Source organism: Rattus rattus, chromosome 3, assembly GCF_011064425.1.
Source record: "Rattus rattus isolate New Zealand chromosome 3, Rrattus_CSIRO_v1, whole genome shotgun sequence".
Taxonomy (NCBI): domain Eukaryota; kingdom Metazoa; phylum Chordata; class Mammalia; order Rodentia; family Muridae; genus Rattus; species Rattus rattus.
The window spans coordinates 194,459,982-194,476,498 of record NC_046156.1 but is presented as its reverse complement, the minus strand read 5'-3'; the positions used below and the strand labels follow the sequence as shown (position 1 = coordinate 194,476,498).

General features: G+C 43.7%; 1 protein-coding gene across 3 annotated transcripts in view; it reads right to left on the bottom strand.

Annotated features, from left to right (window-relative positions):
• Mast4 (microtubule associated serine/threonine kinase family member 4) overlaps window positions 1-16,517 on the bottom strand; it is a 590,118-nt gene that overhangs the window by 74,159 nt on the left and 499,442 nt on the right. For all 3 annotated transcript variants that reach the window (XM_032898966.1, XM_032898967.1, XM_032898968.1), the window contains one exon: window positions 2,779-2,848. In XM_032898966.1, coding sequence (XP_032754857.1) covers window positions 2,779-2,848 — 70 coding nt within the window. The remainder of the gene's footprint in view (window positions 1-2,778; window positions 2,849-16,517) is intronic.

Genomic DNA, 16,517 nt, shown 5'->3' with positions numbered 1-16,517 from the left:
AAGTTTCAGTGCGGCTGGGGACCCCTGAGCCGGCTCATAAATCAGAGTACTTGCCATGTAAACCTGAACACCTAAGTATGATCCCTAAAAGCCACACATCCTGAGGCACACGCGTGAGGACACGTGCAAACACACACTTGCATGTGTATACATGCAGAGAGAGAAACAGACAATACAATTTAAGTATGAGGGTTTCGAATTTGGGGCTAGTTTGCATCTTGGATTTTCAGATTAGGGTTCGAGTGTGCTAACAATTACCAATGGGAAGTGTTTCCTTGCAGTAATGTGATGGTTATTTTTTTTTTTTCCTTTAGTGAAGTCAGTAGGTTAAAGACTACCCTGGTAGGTTTACCCTTAGATCTGTATTTTACAGTACGGTGTGTGTCACCATACTTTACAGTCTGTAACTGGACTAAAACCGTGTTACCAGGGGTCTAACAGGGAGAGGATTGGACAAAGAAGGCCAGAGAAGATTAATAACCTAACCTTTGTGTCTTCACCCCAGAATGATTTCAAAGACAGAGCCATGTCCTCTATTGGGCTACGTTGCAAAAAATAACCTAAACGTTAAGAACCTCAAATTACTTTTTTTTTTTTTTCTTTTCTTTTTTTTTCGGAGCTGGGGACCGAACCCAGGACCTTGTGCTTGCTAGGCAAGGGCTCTACCGCTGAGCTAAATCACCAACCCCCTCAAATTACTTCTTAAAGGCTCAGTGACACAGCCAACAGGAGGCAGTGGAGACCCCAGGTGAAAGGTCTGTGTTTCCGGAGTGAAGACCAGCTCTAAAATGGAAGGTGTTGGCGGATGTTAGGGAGAAAGTGCTGGTAATGAACCCGAGGTGCTATTTACCTGAAGAGAAGTTTACCAGAGATCACTCATGTTCTAATCAAAATTAATGGTTTTTGAAGAGTGTGGAAGGAGTCCCAGCTGGTACTCCATGCAACATGAACTAGAGGTCTCCAGTGATAATCCCCTGTCACGGTTTATGGTTTATTTGTCAAAAATTAACATGCTTGGAAGGTTGTGCTTTTTTCCCCACACAGCGCAGAAGCCAGATTCATCTGTCCTCCAGTCTCCCACTTAATTATTAGATACTCTTCATTTTTACAAGTCTGGCGGGATTATGGACTGTGACTCCTGTCATGTTTTAATACACACCGCAATGAGATTAGCACTTACTTATCACTGGGGGGTAACTGAATGCATCCACCCTCCATTTTAGATGGCAGGGAACGCTTTGTTTATCGACTTTCAAAGTTTTTCCTCCCCGTTTGGAAGAGTGAACCGCATGAATCAGCAGTCGCTGGGCAGACCCGCTTTCTAGGGCCTGTTAGCTTTTGTATTTCTTTTGTAGTACAACAGTTAAAAGAAAATCTTAATTAAAAAAAAAAAAAACAGTATCTCAGAGAAGATCCGGGGTGTAGGTGTTCGCAAGCTCTGTGAGATGCTATCTTACTCGTTCTTGTAACTCACCCCACATGGGATTCAGAGAGGCCCTGAGCACATGATGAGAAATAAGTGTGGTCAGGAAAGAACAAACATTCTTCTCGAATTGGGGCTTACAGTGGACTCTTAATCATACAGGGTTCCGAAAATGCTGCTGGAATCTTAATTACAATGCAGACCTCTGAAACTCCTTTTCCTAGGATTTCAGGACATAAAATGTATCACATGCTGACAAGCGTGCTCATTAGTGATGTGTAGAGGAGCAAAGGCGTGTTTTCTGAAACCTATCTATGTGGTTTAGGAAACGCGATCTGAATTCACTTTAGGGTATAATTAAGTCTGTGAGAGATTCCTACAAAGAAAGGGGACATCCAGACCATAACTAAATTTATTCTGAAAATTTGGAGACCTGAAGGGGCATTTTGCATTCTGTCTTTCCTGGGTGGAAGGAGCAGGACACATATGTGAGAGGGGTAAGGATGTTTGACTGAGAAAAACATAGACTGATTCAGAATCCAGAAGAAAGGGCTGAGACTACAGCAGGGGGAGCAGCCTGGGAAATCTTGGGTGTTAAGTAAGGACACTTCCTCTTAACTCAGTTCCCCAGGAGCAGAGGCATAGTTCCCAAGCCTCTGCTGCCTAATTCCAAGTACAATATTAACAGAAAAGAACTCCAGATATATTGGTGCACGCCTTTACTCCCGGCATGTAGAGGCAGAGGCAGGCGGCTCTCTGAGTTTGAGGCCAGCCTGCTCTACTATGGAGTGAGTTCCAGGACAGCCAGGTCTACACAGAGAAACCCTGTCTGGAAAAAAACACCAGAGCCCTTGATCATCTCAGATCTGACGACATTCAATTGCTCCCAATTTCATACCTTGTAACCCAGAGTCTCATTTTTACAAAAAGGACAACATGAGGTAACAGCAAAAGCTTGTACCAGGACACAGATAAATAGAGTCTGCATAACAACACCTCAAAAAAAAAAAATCAGGAAAAATCTGTTCAGGCTGAATCATGCATGCTCTAAAGATGGGAGAAAACACAGAGAGAAGGACCTCCCTGCCTTCACTGGGGGGGGGGGGGAGCACATTTAGCAGAGGACCAGGAGGACCTTCCAACTCTAAGACAAGGCAGAAGTCATCAATGAAAATGGTTAAAACCAGTGTGTTCTATGTAACAGGGTCCTTTGGTTGCAGAAGGCTTTATGGGCTAATGAAAAGGCTCTCACAAGACAGAGCCCTGAAAGAGAAGGTGGGAGGAGGATGGGGGGCGGGGAGCACAGAGACATCCTGAGGGACCACTTCATTGCCCCACTCAAACGCAGTCCTTACCTCCTCGCAAATGAGAAATGGGCTGAGGCACTGGGGGAGAAATTCCTTGGACTGTCTTGAGGGCTATTTCCTGTGGAGAGAGAAAGAGAAATGAACAACCTAATTTTGTTTTTGTACCATTATCCATATCCAGAATCTTCTTTCCAGTAATCAGTTTCTTTACAGTTCTACAAAATAGCATTTCCTTTAATAATGTTTTAGCTTTTGCCTCGAGCAGGGATCTGGGAAGCGGTGGGGGTGAGTTCCAGCACGGATTTCCAAGTGGGCCAAACACAGGAATACATATATTCTGCACTGTGACCCAAGTAAGCCTTTTGGTCTGCGGAGTAATACAAACGTGTTTTGTACTACGTCTTCAGAAGCTGACATTTAGGTAGGAGGTGAGTTCATGCTTTCGTTGGAGGTGCTTTTTACTTTGTAGCACGCAGCCTCCGTATGGGGCGGGGGGAGGCTCAGAGGTATACATTTAAGAGAGTTGTGTCGAAACTAGTCATAAAAGAAGAAGGAGAATCCAGCCATCTGGACCTATTTCTAAAGCGTCTCAGGCTCTATCTTAGCATTGCTGGAAGAACATGGCAGGATTACCCCCTCACCAAGACTGTCTTCAGCCAGGCCCGAGCCTCTAAGCAGCTGGAATGTGACCGGCCAGGCAGACTCTAAAAGCCAAGGCCACAGGAAGATGGCAGCACTCGCATCTCAAGTCCTCCACAGGCAGAGAAGGAGCACTGATTGCATACAGGAAGGAGGGCGGCTCCCTCAGGGCTTGTTACTTTCTCCATTAGCCTGCTCAACCTGCTGCTGATCATTGACAATGCTTGGCAGACAGCTGGCGAGGGCGAGCTCAGGACACTCCAGGCCACGCTGCTTCTCCTGCATGTTTAATGAGATGCACAGCACTGTCTGAGGACCACTTGGGAATGGAGCTAGCTTCAGGAAGGAGGTGAGACAAGGCTGCCAAGCAGCTCTATAAGTTTCTTGAAAAGTGGAGAGATAGATCGGGGAGATGCCTTTCGTTCCCAATAGTGAGGCCACTGCCGCATGGCTGGCTTTTCAGCGAGAGTGACCACCATAGCCAGCTTCCAGCTTCGCGTCCTGCCCTGCTGTGCAGGTAAACGATTTGTTATTAGTGTGCTAAAAAAGAACAGCCTAATACCTAAAAGAGGGTACGTTTAGTGTTACCTCGAGGACTTCTTACACTGGCTACATCTCCACTGAAATTTTTCAATTAACTTAAGGTTGCAAATTTTACAGTGTTGTCTTCAACAGATGCTATTAACTTTATGACAGCACAATCAAAGCCATTCAACAGGGAAGCGCTGAGAAGCCGCTTCTTTATAGAGAGCCAGGCAAGGAGCGGTCCCCCTGCCACAGTGAAATTTATCATGTCTTTGCATCTGCTGTTCCAGGGGGGCCCTAGAGGAATGGATTTTGCTTTTGCCGTCCAGTAATCCAGGGTTCATTCTGTCTGTTTATCTACACGGCAAATTAACTTATTTTGATTTCTCTCAACAGCATTCATTCTCCCACTCCTAATTTAGCTCGTGTGTCACCCTCTGCATTCTGGAAAAGCGCTCAATAATTTCAAGGTGGCTAAAAGCCCTTGCTTCCTAAGGGGGATAATCTAATGGCTGGAATCATTGTACAGAGGTTGGGTTGTTGTCGTTTTCTTAAGTTTGAGAATATATTCACGTTGTTCGGATACCATGGAGAACAAACCACCAGTAAGTTATTAGTTGTAACACAAGCAGTGGCTTACTTGAAGCAAAGACATTCTGACAACAATCCTTTCTGCCTCATTCACAAGAATAAAATAACACCAAGGGAATCTGGCCCGAACCCTAGCCTGTCTTCTCTGTGTGGAGAACACTAAAGCTGAGGGTTCATGAGGTGAGTGGAAACAAAGAACTCCTTAAATACCAAAACTGGGGGAAAAGGAGATCCGAGGGACGGACATAAAATGGTGGTCCCTAGGAAGCCAGTGCCATTTTATAAAACGTTTTATAGCATGTGATGGTCTTCAAGCTTGAGGACAGACAGAGAGACAGACAGAGACAGGCAGAGAAGATTTAACTCTGTCCCTCAAAGAAATCAAAGCTGCCATTGATTGCCAAAGCTTCCATTAACCATCCCTGGACTTAGCTTCACACTCTGGGCTGCCTACCTAGGTATGATTGAAACTTCATTTCCCCCTCCTTATTTGGTCTCTTTCTGCCATAAAACCAAACCCTAGACTCTTGTCTCTTCAGCCTCAAGTCTATAGGGCCATCTGCGTATCTTAACAACTCTGCAGATCTATTTTTTTTTAAATGTAGGATGAAAAGGTGAACTGAAATGTATATAGAATTCATAAAGCTGTGTGTTAAGAACTAGACTGTTCTGAGAAACGTTACTGAACATTTTTGTCAATGTGTGGACGTTAACAAAAACATCACAGAGCGAACTTCAACGAACTATGACAGTAACGTCATAAGTGGTGTAATGTTTTGGGATTATGGCTATACATACATTCTATTCATGTTTTGACAGCACTGACAAGGTTTGCTGGGAAAAAAATGGAGGGGGCATGTGGAAAGAATTGGGATGGTGCTGTGTGTTGTTGTTATTACCATATTATTGTTAAAGTTCTAGAGCATCGTAAGATATCAGAAGGACAGGGACTTGATGGCAGGAGAGCTCAGTGAGCTTTCAAGATGGTGGATGGGGACTTCGGGAAATCAGTAACAACTGAGTTGGACACACTGTAAACATTAAAGCTGTCTTGGGGATAAGCTTTCTGCCTACAGCAAATTTAGAGTGGTACAGCCAATGACCCATGAACTACCTTCACTGGTACCAGGTAGTGGGAGGGTCTACAGATGCTTGGGTGCACCAAAGGAGACGGAGATGGACCAGCGCACGCAAGGGCGAGAGACGGAACTTCTATAGCAAATGAAGAGTGATGGGTGACACATTAGAACCAAGCCATGGAAAAGAGAGAACACAGAGCGTGCTGGTGTCAGCACCATAGGTAGATTGGAGGGACAACATGGCAGAACAGCCCACTGACAGAATCCTGAGGGGTAGGTGATGATCTGGTCCTAACACAGGAAAGGGTAAATGTGCATTGCATAGACATATATGCTATTCACTGAACAAAATTCAATTTTCCTTGGAGAGAAAGGGTAAGATTAGCACATCAGAGTTAGAGAGGTCAATTACGGTAGGGTTTTATTTTTATTTTAAACAAAAAAATATACTACTTTCCAGTCTCCCGAGTTTTAGCAACACCACTGTGTTATACATCGTCCTAACTGCTCTGACTTTAGAGTAGCTGGGTTCACGCCGTTTACGCTCTATGAAGTCCTCTCTGTTGAACTCACGGATGGCGCTTCCTGAGAAGAGAGGATTGAAACTGGAGTCCTACACATGACCTTCACTCCTTGCTCGCCGCTCTCTGAATTCATCCACCCATCTGCAAAGCGATACCTGGGAGACTCTCGAATAGAAACTGGTGCCAGTTAATTCTCTGCCCATATGTGCAGCACTCGCTTGTAACTCCCATCCTGCTGCTCCTGGGATTTGCTGGCTCTCGGATGCTCGAGAGCTCGGACACTTTATGGACTGCCAGCATCGCATCGCTGCCGACGCTCTGACCTGATACAGGAAGCCTCGGCAGTGGTCAGGCCTCGGGTAGGTAATTAACACCACGATCCCCACAAGGCAGAGGCATGGCTGAGACGCAAGCCGAGGATTGGAGCCGGGCTTTACCTAGCGGCACTACACAGGGTGCCTCATTTTGGAGGCAGTTATTGTGAAGAAAGTGATTTCCAGATTAATTAAATTGTTTGATTGCTTTGTAATTAGGATGGAGAAGCCCCGTGTCTTCACCACAGAGAAGCAAGCTGCAAATCTTTTTAAAAGGCATATGCTTTTCCCACTATAGATTATTAATGTGCTTTTAATAGCTATCTGTTCACAAAATGACAGTTTCCGATGCCTCGGTTTTCTTTAAGGACAGAGGGAATCCAAGAATTAATGACCACTGCCATTTGAAACTCCTGGTGGATCAAAGAGTAGCCCTCCCCCGTCTGAATCCTCATTCTCATTACTTGATGATCCCTTTAAATGAGTTGTAACATCTTGCGCCATAACCACCGGTGTGGTGTTTTTCTGAAGGCTTCACCGATTCTCAGCAACACATGGCCACTGCTTCACAACCTTAAGACCAGACTGCACAGCGCCAAATCTAGGCTTTCCTTGCAGAATGAGTGGCTGCATAAAGTGGGCACTTGCAACATTTACCTAGCAACCTCCAACTGAATAAGTCATGTGATACCATAGTTCAAGTGACCAGCAAACTTCGAGGGGATCCCACCGGACCGTAACAGGTGACGTGTGAAGGAAAGTCAGAGATCTTCCTGTTACTTAGACACCTGTCTCAGAAACTGGCTTCTGCCCAGATATAATTTGGAATATTAATTAAACCTGGGCAGCTGTTTAGGCCCTAAATGACCAAGGACTAGCTGATTGGCTGACAATGGTATACTGTGCTCACTGTGGGTCGGTGACTAAAGGACACCAACATCCTGGGGTGTTCAAGGCAAGCACAGATGATTCACAATGCATTAAGGTTTTCTTATAACGAGGGATTTCTCTGCCTAAGCCTAGCATACCCAGAACCACTGCCCACTGCTTGACTACGTCAGGCAAGAAATGGTTATTAATCCTCTACTTCACAGAAGGGAGGGACAGAAGATGTTTCTAGCTCTTCTGTGACCAGCAGACTGCAAGAAGGCTAGGGCAAGAGCAGGGAAATCTGTCAGACAAGGGAAGTACAATAGTTTGGATCCAGCAACCGCAGATCTTAGGGAGGTACTGGCTGGAAAACCAATGTGGTTTGTTGAAATAGCCACAGGATAAAGTTGGGAAATAAGCAATCAAAAATAGCTTATCATACATCTGACAGACAATCAGTACCTCAGATATTATCACCTGAGAAGGCCTTCCTTGCAGTAGATGGGATCTAGCACAGAGACTACATGCAGAGAGCAACAGACTTTGGACTGCCCATGCTAAATGGGATGTCTCCATTAAGGCCCTGCCCTCAGCTCAGGGATCTCTGTGGAAAAGAAGCAGGGATGATTATAAAAGCCAGAGGTGACTGGAGACTCCAAGGACACAGTTCTTCCAGGTACAGCAGAACGGATGCACATACAAATGCAAAGAGAGTGTGGCAGCATGCAACAGGCTGACACACAGGTTCAAGCCAGATAGGGTCCCAGCACTGGGAGGGGAAGTAACGCTCAAGTCCCACTCTTAAGCAAGACGCTATCTGTAACCAATACTTACTGGCAAAGAAAAGCATTGGATTTCATCAGTGCAGTCTCAGTGGGCATAACCACACTTCAGGGCAGGCCTCGTGCCTGAACTCACGGCATCTTTGTATATCTTTTTGTCTCATTTTGTTTTATTTGGGCATTGTTTTTTGGTCTCTTTTTTTTATTTTCATTTTTCTGAGTGTTTTGTTTTTTTTTGTTTCTTTTTTTTCCAAGAGAGGGAGAACACACAGTTTGGCGGATAGAGTGGTGGGGCAGATCTGGGAGAAATTATGAGAGGGGAAAACAAGATAAAAATATAATATCTGAAACCTTTTCTTCGATAAAAATACTTAACATAATCAATAATTTTTAAGTTAAAAAAATAAAAGCTTTAGATTCCAGGCAAATGGGCAGGCACTGGTATTAGCTGATATGGAGGAAGAGTGAGGAAGGGCGTGGTTTGGAGCAGCAGAACTAGGAGCAAAGCTTGGATACCCAGATTAGCTTCAAGATGTCTGACTTACGGAGACAACACTTCAGATAGCATCTAAATGCACTTCATACGCACGCGCCACTATTCTCAAAGGTAACAAACAGTATTAGTGTCACATAAACGTTTAATAACTTGGTTAGCGTTTTCTTACTATACTTGAAAGAATAACTTCTTTTCTACCTCAGGTTACGTAATGCCTAGTGACTTAGTTTCCTGGACTTGTTTGCAGACGTCCAAACCAGTTGACAGAAAAGGTAAGCAGAGGAGACACTCTCATGGAGTAAAGATGAAAATTCAGGTAATAACTGTAACTGTCCTATCTCCTGAAGGGAGTACAGTGATTCACATATTATGTTCTGTTCCTGTTTCCCTCTCACACAATCACAGTCCTAAATGCCAATGAGCTCTGGATCTAAGGTTCTCAACCTGTGGGGTCCTGTCCCCTCTGGTAAATCTCTATCTCTAAAAATATTTACATTATAATTCAGATCGGTGGCAAAAATTAGCTATGAAGTAGCAACAACAATAACTTTATCATTGGGTCACTCCAACATGGGGTCACAGCATTCAGAAGGTTGAGGACCACCACTCCAGGTAAATACACAGATGCACACAAGATGTGTGCCTAACTTGACTCCTGTTATACAGTAGACTTAACACGTTGTGTTAGTTTTCAAATTCAATTCGTCTAAACTTCTTACTGTTTAGTGAACTGAGTTCCCTGTGAGAACAGATAGCAAATGAACAAGACGCTGTGGCCAGTAACCTACTGACGGAAGCAGATATGTGTTCTTCCCACTTCAGATTACCTTGCAAAATCCATTCTGGACCTTTAGTCATTTGAAGAAAACGTTTACCTAAACCAAAGCCTTTGAATGCATCAAAATTACTTAAACAGAAATCTCTCAGACTGGAGAGATGGCACTGCTCTTCCAGAGGTCCTGAGTTCAAATCCCAGCAACCTCATGGTGGCTCACAACCAACTGTAATGAGATCTGATGCCCTCTTCTGGTGCGTCTGGAGACAGCTATGCTGTGCTTAGACATAATAAATAAATAAATCTTAAAAAGGAATCTCTCAAAGATGGAAAGTTGAAGTAAACTTATCATTTGACAACACACTTATGATTCTCACATACATAATGTTTTTCAAGGAGTGATTAGGTTACAGGGTGGAGGACATGTAGGGAGTGGAGGAGAGGCCCAGTAAGAGGTCAACCCAGTGTCATGAGACTCACAGATGTCTACTGTCTCCGCTTCATGAAGCCATTCCTCTGGAATTTGTGTCCTGTGTTTGAAATGCGGTGGCAATGACACGAATCCCTTGGAGAGATGCTGTAATGGGTTCTTGAGAATGTTTTAGCTTCCCATTGACCCTTCCTTATTACTCTGAATTGATGTCACATCTCAAGGTGATCCCAGGTAAAGTCTGGTAAATGGTAAGAGTGGTGAAGAAAGTTGATCTGGGGGCTGTATGTTTTCTCCCCGTCTACAGTAACTCATCCTCTCAGCAATAGAGAAGAGATTATTTTCACCCTTTGTTTAAAGTTCCTGAGCTGTGTTTGTGAGGTCGAGGAAGGGGGAGGCAAGAACACAGTCATAGTAACAGATATCCCTAACTTCCTCCCAATTACACGGAACTTGATTAGTGCTATTAATCTCAGATAACTAATTAGTCCCTGAATCTGGGGAGGACTGAGTTAAAGAATACAGCAGTGTGGACATGTTATTATTTTTTTTTTCTATCTGACAGGAAGGGATTTCAATTCCTTAACATAATTAGATACAAAGAACTTCCCTTTTATCCTAGAAGAGGGGGGATGTTATCAGGAAATTGGTTCTTAGACTGTTAGCTCCAACCGCTAAGTAATTTTGAGTCTGAACAGAGGCATTTTAATGAAAGGCCGAACATTCACATAGCTCCCTAAATGTACCGTAAAGGTGATGCTCATTATAAACCTTTCCCTTTTAGCTCCCTTTAGTTAAAGAATGAATACTAGAGCTGAGCTGGTCCTATTTAACACATTCTAAATGGTCCTATGGAATCCAGTGGGCAGGAATCTCATCAACGCAGCAAGATAGAAGCAAGGGGTTTTCTCTGAAATAATTACTGTTTGGGCTGGAGATTTCTGCTAAACCTATTCCTTCGTAAGAAAATTACGTGGAGTGAGGTGAGAGTCTAATGGGTCAGAATTCTTAGTGTCAGTTCAGAGAAACCACACAGATCAAGGGCATTCCCAGGCCCCGACGCTCTCGCTCCCATAGTGCTTCTCGAACGCTTCCTTGACATCCCCTTAGACCAGAGAAGGAAGGTTCTCACTGAGGGCTGCACACTAAGGTCAGCTGGTGAGCCTTAAAGATGCCGTGACCCAGACCTTGATCCACTCCCCTTGAACATGACGACCGCAGGAGGAGGCTGGGTTAGAGAAGCTTATCTTAGAATTTGCTCATGTCTGCAGGCTCCTTACCCTTTACAGCTCTTCCCCAGGACATATTTGGATTTCTGCTACTTTGCCCAATTCACTCTAAAACTTATTTCCCATTCTTGGGTATATTAACTCAATGCCCCTTTTTATATTCACCCCCCGACCCCGAATGCTAAGTATTCTCAAAAGGACAGTAGGGCCTGAAATGCCTTCCCCATCAACACAAACAAACACTATTTGCCATCTTGGCACTTTCAGTCCCACCTGCCCATAGGGGCTCTCTTGGGTTAATAAGATAGGGAAATGTTCTTGTCTACCAAAGCACGCCAAGTTCCCAGTGGGTTTCTGAGACCACAAATAGAACGAAGGCTATATTATGCTGTGATTTTTTTTCCTATTCATACATACCTCACAATATAGTTTAATTTATAAGACAGGTACGAGAACAGTTACCAATGGCACGGTTGAGACATGAAGTATCCCTCAAAAAGATTCATGTGTAAAAAGCAAAAAGGCTTGGTTCCACGCTGGTGGCACTATTGAGACATGACTGGGTCACAAAGGCTTGGATCTAGTCAGTAGATTCATTCATTGATGAGTTCATAGTTTAATGGGCTATTCAGAGATGGGCTATTCAGCAATAGCAGTACATTTGAGGTGTGACTTAGAAGGAAGTACGTTGTTGCTGGTCCCTCCTCTCATTCATAGTCTCCCTCTTCCCCTCCCCCTCCCTTTCTTCCCCTCCTTCTCCTCTTCCCCTCTCCTATCACTCCACCATGAATTGAGCAGCTTTCCTCTGACATATACTTCTGCCACCATTCTGCCAAAATGTTGCCCTTACCACAGGCCCTTAGTGACGAGGTCCAGTGACCATGGACTGAAATCTCCACAACTCTGAGACCAGATGAAACTTCCCTGCTCTCCGTCCCCCAGGTATTTGTCACAGTTAACAAGAAGATGCCTACCATAAACACCACCACATCTGCTGTAGTGGACAGCTTTTATATTGCCATCGTTTCTTTACTGAACACAGAACTTTCACCCTCCCACTAAGAGGAAACACTTTTCAGCTTTTCTTTATCTTATCCAAACTGGGGCCATTATTCAGGAAAGGACAAGTCACTTAACTATATGCCCTGTGATACTTCAGACAGCGATCTGCCAAGGGACATGACTAGGAAGAGAGGAACGGACAGGATGAACTCTGCTGTCCTGGCAGGATAATGGCAGAATAGCAGCCCTTTCACCCTCTTCCTTCAAGGGCCAGTGAAGAAGTTACCAACGGTTTACCTCTGGGATTTCCATTTAAAATTTCTTGATATTTAAAGTTTATATTTAAATTTAATATTTAAAGTTCATCATGGCTGACTGAAGCCACAGGAAGCAAAGGCATGGAGAAGGGGGTATATCTCCTCACATGTGAGATCACAATTCTCTTCTGCATATGCCCACACATATCAATTTCTCCCTTTCTCTAAAACAGCAGTTCTCAACCCCCTTGGGGTGAGGGTGTTAAAAAAACGACCCTTTCGTGTGGGCCACCTATCAGATATCCTGCATATCAGACATTTACATTATGATTCATAACACTAGCAAGATTACAGTTATGAAGTAGGAATGAAATCATTTTATGGCTGGAGGTCACCACAACATGAGGACTTACATTAAAGAGTCACAACGTTAGGAAGGTTGCAAACCACTGCTCTAAAACTAGATTTAGATGGTTCACCCTATATGAGTTAAACTCTATGTAATTCATACGTTCCTGGGTTGGGACCTAAAATATTTTTAAAACATAGGTAGGAAAATGTTCATTGACTATAGACTTTAATCAAACCATTTTTCATTATAAACAGCACCTAGCAATTCACGAGCAACACTTGACTTAAAATGTGTCCCATTCATGTTTCTCATTTTTCATGGCGTATTACTTTAGCCTCGTGATATTAAAACAGTTACACGTATTAGGACAATTAATACTGTCATCCATCCAGCTTGGTTTCAACAAATGGCCATCAGTGTTGAGCCCTTCCGGTATTCTGTAATGTCATGAGCCAGGAAGAAGTTGTGAGTTAAAAGTTATACTGAATGTAGATCCCCCTCCAATAACCATGACTTAACTAACACTGAGTGACTAGTTTGATATCTAGTACCAGGCATCATTTTCCTCTTGTGGAACAGGTCTTAAGTCCGATTAGAGAGCTGTTGGTCACCACCAAGTTGTACATGGCATGACTTTACTCTTACGGTTATCATGCCATGCTGGGCTTTGGTGTGGTTCATAGGCACCACAGTTGGGGAGGACTTTGATTGCTTCCCTCCTTTGAAGCCTTCTGGTACCATGAAAGCTAGTCAGGGAGCATTGCGAAAGTGGAGACAGAAAGACTGTAAGAGGCAGATCACGGGGTTTGCTGTGAGACTTTATCTGGTAGCAATGTCAGAAATTATAGCCATAAATTCTCACCAATGTGACTGTCCAAACATGAACTGAACAAAAACAACATCAATGGATATGACAAAGTGGGTGGGAAAAGGCCCATGAGGCCTTAACCCTATACAAAGAGCTATAAGCAACTATGAAAAGCTAGGCAGGGTAGAGGTAGTCATCACGGGGAGCAGCAGACCCAGTGCTAAGTGGTCAGCCCTGAAAATATACATAAAAGTAGCACTATAGGAACTGAGCAGGTTTTATTTGGGAATATATATGTGTAATAACAAATTAGTGGGGTTGGGGGAAAGCCATGAATTTGAAGGCCATGGTGGAAGAGTGGGAAAGGAGAGAAATGTAATTATAATCTTAAAATTAAAATAAAATAAAAATCACACTGGAATTCCAAAGACCTTCTTTGAATGAAAAGAACACACAAGTGAATAGTTTGGCTTGTAAATTAGTCGACAGCTTTTATTCGGAGTCGATATCGGCTGGGCATGACTAAATTCAGAGAGCCAAAGGGCAACGATTCTCAGTGCTCCCTCTATGTGATGTTGGCAGGGACAGTGGGCAAAATGAAATGCTAACAACTCTGGAGAGAAGGTTTAAGCCAGAGCTTTGTATTCTGAAAACAATCCAGAGACCCAAAATGGCCCATGTTAGGCTCAATAAAACATATGAAGGAGTGTTTAATATCCTTGGCCATCATGGAAATGGAAATTGAAAGTACATCACGATTTTTATCGCAGTCACTCATAATGGGCGCCATTAAGAAAATAAACAACAAATGCTGGCGAGGATGAGGCCAGGAAGGGCAATGACACACTAGTGGCGTGAATGTAAATGACTCCTTCCACTACGAAAACCAGAATGGAGGCTCTCATTAAAGTAAAGAAGAACGACGTGTGGTCCAGCTCCATTCCACCTGGAACGTATCTGTAGGAATCTAAGTCGATGCACCACAGAGATACCCGCACATCCACGCTTACTGCCACAGTAGTTACGGCAGCAGGGGAATGAAATCAGCCTTCATGCTCATCAGCTGATGAGTGATAAAGGAAATATGGGTGGGGGCTGGAGGGACGGCCCAGGAGTTAAGAGCACTTACTGCTCTTGCAGAGGACCAAAGTTCAGTTCCCAGCATCCACATCACGTGGCTCAAAACTGTCTGTAACTCCAGTTCCAGGGGATGCACAAGCCTTTGGCCTTTGTCGACATCTGCATACATATGGTGCATGCACATAAGACACAAGGACACATGCACGTAAATAAAAATAATAGACCTTTAAAACAAAAGTGTGGTTATATACACAATGGAGTTCTATTCAGTCATATAGAGGAAAAACATGTAATTTGACAGAAAATGGAAATAGATCATTCTGTTCAGCAAAATAAATAAGACTCCGAAAAAATAAACATTGCGTGTTTTCTGTCAAACATACGTTACATAGGTGTGAAAAGACATGGAGGTAGGAAGAAATCAATCTAGAAAAGAGGCCTCAGAGGGAGAAAATTTATCATATAAAAAAATGAATGTGAATTAAAAATTGTTTTAAATTAAAAAGAAATGACCAATATCTATGGGTGTCAGGTCCAGCATGACTGAAGGGATGGCCAACGAAAATACTGTCCTTGGGGCTATGATGTGGCGAGCGCTGATCATGGGACTCTCCCACACTGGCCAGGAGAGAAGACCCAAGAGGACATAACAGACTGCTCACGGCGAGAGGTGAATTCCAAAAGGATGGGATTAGGGTCACCTCACAAGTGTGGCCTCCGATCTCCGCTCCGAGGGACAGCGACGAGAAAAGCAATCGAAAGGTAGGGACCATGGAGGCGAAGGAAACTGAGCAAACACAGACAGTCGCAAGAGTAACAGCACATTTTTATAGCTTTGAGTTATGCGGCAAGGGCAAGCACACACACAGGGCGAAGAAAATGTAAACAGTTCAGGTAGTTAACAAAATGATTTCTAAAAGAAAAAAATCTCTCACAGCTTCTGACCCTCTTACTCTTTGATTCACTCATTTTCTTTTTTAAATTATGGAATTATGGTTCTAGGAGTGGAACCCAGAACCCCCTGGGCCAGCCTACCAGCCCCGCCTCTCACTCAGATATTTCAGGCTCTTTTGTAGACTTTGGGCCTAGCCTCCTGTATTACTCAGATATAGTCTCTTACCAGGAAGACATTATGTATAAAACAGCATGAAATGTCCACGTTAAAAATACCCCAAGGGCACAGCACCGTGTTTAATGCTTCATACGCTTCTAACTTTTAAAGGTTCTATACTAGATGGTTGTTCTCAATAATCCAGCAACAACTTTTTGCTTTAACCCTTCCAAATCTTTAGCCCATCATTTCAGCACCAAATAAAATTCTCACGTGCACACACCACACTCTTATTAGTGGATCTCTGGGCTGATTTTGAGGTTTGCATGATTCCCCGAGCATCTGCTGAATGTTTGTGTGACTGCATCCCACATCTAAGTCCCTAGAAGCAGAACTCCTGGGTCATGGGTGGGTACGCTGCCCAAGTTGGGCTCCATAGCCCTTCCTGTTCCTCTTCAAGAGTGCTGTACTGATTTATGCTCTTACTGGGCACACGGGGCAGTACACCCCCCGCCCCAACCCCACCCGGTTAGCCAATTATGGCATTATTTTAAGATGTTGTCTGCAAGCAGATGTGAATCGCATCAACAAGTATCGTTTCTGTTCTGCAGATCTGCTGAGGTATAGCACTACAATTATATATTATGGGATGCATGTTATGCTATATTGTTTGCTGCGGTCATCACAACTAAAGCTATTGACATATGGGCCATCTTGTTTGGCACTATTTAAGTGATTCTGGGCGAAGCCCATCACCTTTTAATAGGATTATCCTTTGTATTTTTTTTATTACTTTCTTCTAATTTACTTGTACGGGTATCTTGCCTACATGCCCATGCGTGTACCGTGTGTCTGCCTCATGCCCTAAGAGGAGGGCACTGGAGCTCCAAAACAGTTACAGAGGGAGCTCTGGAACCATAGTTATGGAGGTTTTAAACGATCATGCGGGTGCCGGGAACCGAACCCAGGTCCTCTGAGAGAGC